Source organism: Hippocampus comes, unplaced genomic scaffold (assembly GCF_001891065.2).
Source record: "Hippocampus comes isolate QL1 unplaced genomic scaffold, H_comes_QL1_v1.1 scaffold746, whole genome shotgun sequence".
NCBI lineage: Eukaryota > Metazoa > Chordata > Actinopteri > Syngnathiformes > Syngnathidae > Hippocampus > Hippocampus comes.
In genome coordinates, this window is record NW_017805636.1 from 4,397 (window position 1) to 9,196 (window position 4,800).

The following is a 4,800-nucleotide window of genomic DNA, read 5'->3' on the forward strand; positions in this document are numbered from 1 at the left end:
CGCCTGGGGCATGGCCTCACTTCGCCCTCCGGCCGGTTTGCCCCAGCCGCTGCCCATTCCTCCTCGACCCTGGTCCCACATCTCCCTGGACTTTGTCACAGGTCTTCCTCCATCCCGTGGGCGGTCCGTCATTCTCACCATTGTGGACCGTTTCTCTAAATCAGCCCACTTCATTCCGCTGTCCAAGTTGCCATCGGCTTTGGAGACTGCCAACCTCCTCGTCAAGCATGTTTTCCGTCTCCATGGCATTCCTCTGGACATTGTATCCGACCGGGGGCCCCAGTTCGTATTCAGGGTGTGGAAGCGGTTCTGCCGGTCCCTGGGGGCCACGGCGAGTTTGACGTCGGGATACCACCCGCAGTCTAATGGGCAGGCGGAGGGCGCTAACCACGATCTGGGTGCGGCCCTTCGTTGTGTGTGTCTCCACCGTCCCTCGTCCTGGGCCGACCACTTACCTTGGGTGGAGTACGCACACAACACCCTCGTCTCTTCTGCCACTGGGCGGTCTCCTTTTATGACGGCCTACGGGTATCAACCGCCACTGTTCCCGTCACAGGAGGGTGAGGTGGAGGTTCCTTCGGTGCAGTGCCACCTCAAGCGGGCCCATCGCGTGTGGAAGGAGACCAGGGCCGCATTATCCCGCACGGCATCCAGAAACCGGCAGATCGCGGACCGTCGTCGACGCCCTGCACCGACCTATAGAAGGTTCACCCCGTGTTCCACGTCTCCCTGATCAAGCCGGTGGCGACCAGTTCCTTGGCTCCTTCTCCCGCCCCGCCTCCTCCTCCGCGGATCATCGATGGTGACCCTGTGTACACTGTGCGGACTCTCGGCGCAGGGGTAAGGGGTTCCACTATCTGGTCGACTGCTGGACTCCATCGTCAGCCCCGTCGCAGTCAAGCTCTGGTTGCCAGCCACCATGAAGGTTCACCCCGTGTTCCACGTCTCCCTGATCAAGCCGGTGGCGACCAGTTCCTTGGCTCCTTCTCCCGCCCCGCCTCCTCCTCCGCGGATCATCGATGGTGACCCTGTGTACACTGTGCGGACTCTCGGCGCAGGGGTAAGGGGTTCCACTATCTGGTCGACTGGGAGAGCTATGGGCCGGAGGAGCGGCAATTGGTCCCCCGCTCCTGGATCTTGGATCAGTCCCTTCTACGGGATTTCCACGCTTCTCACCCGTCTAAACCGGGTAGGCCGCCGGGAGGCGTCCGTTGAGGGGGGGGTACTGTCATGTTCCGTATTTGGCAGCAGGTGGCAGGCGTTCATTCTGCTGCCTGCACACCTGCTGCCTATTTGTTAATGATTACACCTGCTTTATCTAAGCACTCCGGCTTCCGATTCATTGCCGGAGTATTGCATGCCGTGCCACTGTGATTGCCCATGCTCGTAAACCTTATTCACATTCAATTGTTGTTCGCTACACATCCCATTGGGATTATTTAAAAACGCATATTTGATCTAGAAAATTGTCTTATCTTTTTCCTTGCCATTTTTTGCAAGCGCTTTGTTTTTTCACGTTACATTATTTCCTGGTTCTCGTTTTTGACCAGCGTTTTCTGTTTTCCATTAGACGGTGTTTTCGTTTGTAAGAAATATTATTTTTGAGACGAAGGCCTTGTCAGTGTCTGCTACTTCGGGGATCCACTTATTCTCGTTCGCTCTGTTGCATACGAAGCAGTTCTTTTTTCCTGCCTTGTACGCAACGTGACAAGAGAGGCCCTCACCGCTCCTCTTTAAATTAGAAGGATTATGTTTTCAGGGTTCAGAGACATGTAACTGTTGGTGAAAGTAGTTTTCCTTTTGAACACCAATCATATTAGAATGGTATTTATATTATTTTATATACAAATGTAAATACAGTGATACCTCAGTTTACGAACATAATTGGTTCCCAGAAAGTGTGTGTAAGGCGAAAAGTTCTTATTCCGAACATTTATTTCCCATAAGAAACCATTAAAATGAGAATAATCCGTTCCTAGGTCCACATAAAAAATAATTTTCTACTAAATAAACCTTAAAACTGCACAAAAATATACCTTATTTTATGTACAATAAATGTGCAATTGTATTGTAATTAAAGAAATACTGTACACTGTACTGTATAATAAAGTCATTTTATTTTCCTTTGTGATGTTATTTGATGGGTTGATGGAATGGAGTGGGAGGAGGGAGGCAGGGAGGGAGTGACTGTTTGGAAGGAGAGTCACCTTCCATAGGGACTGTAGGTCACTCAACCTCCGGTGTGGCTTCTCTTCTTTGCTTCTTAGGAGACTCTTGATCCTTTTTGCTGATGAAAAACCTCTTAATTGACACCTGTTTCTTTCTGACTTGTAAGGTCTTACGAAAATGAGGCATCACATTGCCGTTCATCAAGTTGATGATTCTCATCACCACAGTCTTTTCTGGATGGTACTGTTCGATAAAAGCCTGCACATCACTCCACTTAGCCAACATGGTCTTCATGCTCTCACTTGATGCTGCAGCCATCTCCTCCTCCTCGTCCTCAGATGACAACTCCTGAATGGCTTCCTTCTGCTTGTCCTCTTGAAGGCGAATCAAATCATCTGTGTTGAGGACCTCATCATGGCCAGCAACAAGCTCCTCGACATCATCTGCATCCACTTGGAGTCCCATGCTCTGTCCCATGGAAACAATGTCGTTCACAACAACAGAGTCTTGAGGATCAAATCCTTCAAAGTCCCTCTCAAGGATGCATGCGGGCCACAACTTCTTCCATGCTGCTTTCAAGGTTCGAAAGGTAACATCATGCCAAGCCTTTTCTATCAGTTGAACACAATGATACACATTGAAATGGTCCTTCCAATAATCCCGAAGGGATAGGTTGGTGTCATTGGTCACGTGAAAGCACCGAGTAAATAAAGCCTTAGTGTAAAGCTTCTTAAAGCTTGCGATCACTTGCTGGTCCATGGGCTGCAGGAGGGGAGTTGTGTTGGGAGGGAGGAATTTGACCTTGATGAATTCAAGATCACCTTGAAGTTCCTCCTCCAAACTTGGTGGATGCGCTGGGGCATTGTCAATGAGAAGAAGACACTTGACAGGGAGTCCTTTCTCCTCGAGATATTTCCTCACTGAAGGAGCGAAAACATTATGCATCCAGTCCATAAACAGGAGACGAGTAACCCAAGCTTTGGTGTTGGACTTCCACATTACAGGAAGCTTGGATTTAACCACCTGTTTTTTCTTGAAGGCCCTTGGAAATTGTGGCGTGCCTGGTTTGTGTGTACAGTGATACCTCAGTTTACGAACATAATTGGTTCCGAGAAAGTGTGTGTAAGGCGAAAAGTTCTTATTCCGAACATTTATTTCCCATAAGAAACCATTAAAATGAGAATAATCCGTTCCTAGGTCCACATAAAAAATAATTTTCTACTAAATAAGCCTTAAAACTGCACAAAAATATACCTTATTTTATGTATAATGAATGTGCAATTGTATTGTAATTAAAGAAACACTGTACACTGTACTGTATAATAAAGTCATTTTATTTTCCTTTGTGATGGTATTTAATGGGTTAATGGATGACGAACTTCCAGGGTGCCTCTTGATGATATCCGAGTGAAGTTGCCGTGCTTTCTCGGTGATAATACCCTCACTCACACCGTCCCCTGCTAGCTGCTTTTCATTTATCCAAATTAACAGAAGTTTTTCAACCTCTTCTATTGCCTGAGACCGTTGCTTAGACAACACAGAAACACCCCTAGCCACACACGCACCGTTAATAGCTCCCTTGTTCTTCAGGATGGAAGCAATGGTAGACTTAGCGTAGTGGTACTGTGATGCTAAGTCACGCAAACGCACACCTCGTTCGTGTTTTTCGATTATGTCCTTCTTCTGCTCGATCGTAATTTTCGTCTTCTTCGGCTTAACACAAACTTGTGGTGGGGTCTTTTTCGGTCCCATAATCGCAAACGTGCACTCTATATGGTCCAAAATGTCACTCAAACAAATCACGTCCTCACTCGAAGAAAGGAGGTGACGAAATGAGACGCCGTTGAGAGTGCGTCAGCTTCTAGTGGCCGCTGCCGTTGAGCGTGTGTCAGCTTCTAGTGGCCGCCACCGTGGCACTGCTCGATCGCGTGGTGTGTTCGTCCGCCGAAAACTAGTTCGTCCACCGAGACTATATGCTCGCGAATTTAATGTTTGTGAGGCGAAAAGTTCGGAAGCGGAAGCATTCGTAAACTGAGGTATCACTGTATAAATTACAGCCATCTATGATTTGCTTGGTGTTTGGGCCAAACTATATTATGGCTCCTCAACTGGTGTGAGAAGTAACATTTATTGAAGCCTGAATTTGACCATTGTCATTTCTTTTATCACTTCACTTTGAAACACTTTTGATGACGAATAATGTATAGCCATCATAATTAAAAGCATTTTTATCTGCTGTTTTTCTTCCTGTATAAGGACAACATATTTGATCTACAATATAAAATGTTTGTTTGTCAAAGCTTTATTGGTGTAAATAAACATTCTTTCTTGGTTGCTGACTTTATCCACAAATACTTAACCAACGTGGATGCTGAAGAGTATTCCTGCATAATTGTACATCATCCCAATTGAATTTTCACCTGCCTGTAAATGATGACTACGTAATTGTCACTCCTCACTTTCGTCAGCAGGTGGTGCCTTGTGTTTTAAAAAAAACTGTGAGAATGATTTGGAACACATTTTATTCACATTGACAAATTCTTACAAACATCAATCTCAAAATTTTAAATGGAATATAAAACGTCAAACCTTTGGGTAATACTGAAAACTCCCATCTTGCCTGAAACCATC

General features: G+C 46.4%; 1 protein-coding gene across 1 annotated transcript in view; it reads right to left on the reverse strand.

Annotated features, from left to right (window-relative positions):
• Nucleotides 1-2,226: 2,226 nt before the first annotated feature.
• Nucleotides 2,227-4,800, reverse strand: part of LOC109522863 (uncharacterized) — a 5,906-nt gene continuing 3,332 nt past the window's right edge. Inside the window, exon 4 of the mRNA XM_019881695.1 lies at nt 2,227-2,637. Coding sequence (XP_019737254.1) covers nt 2,227-2,637 — 411 coding nt within the window. The remainder of the gene's footprint in view (nt 2,638-4,800) is intronic.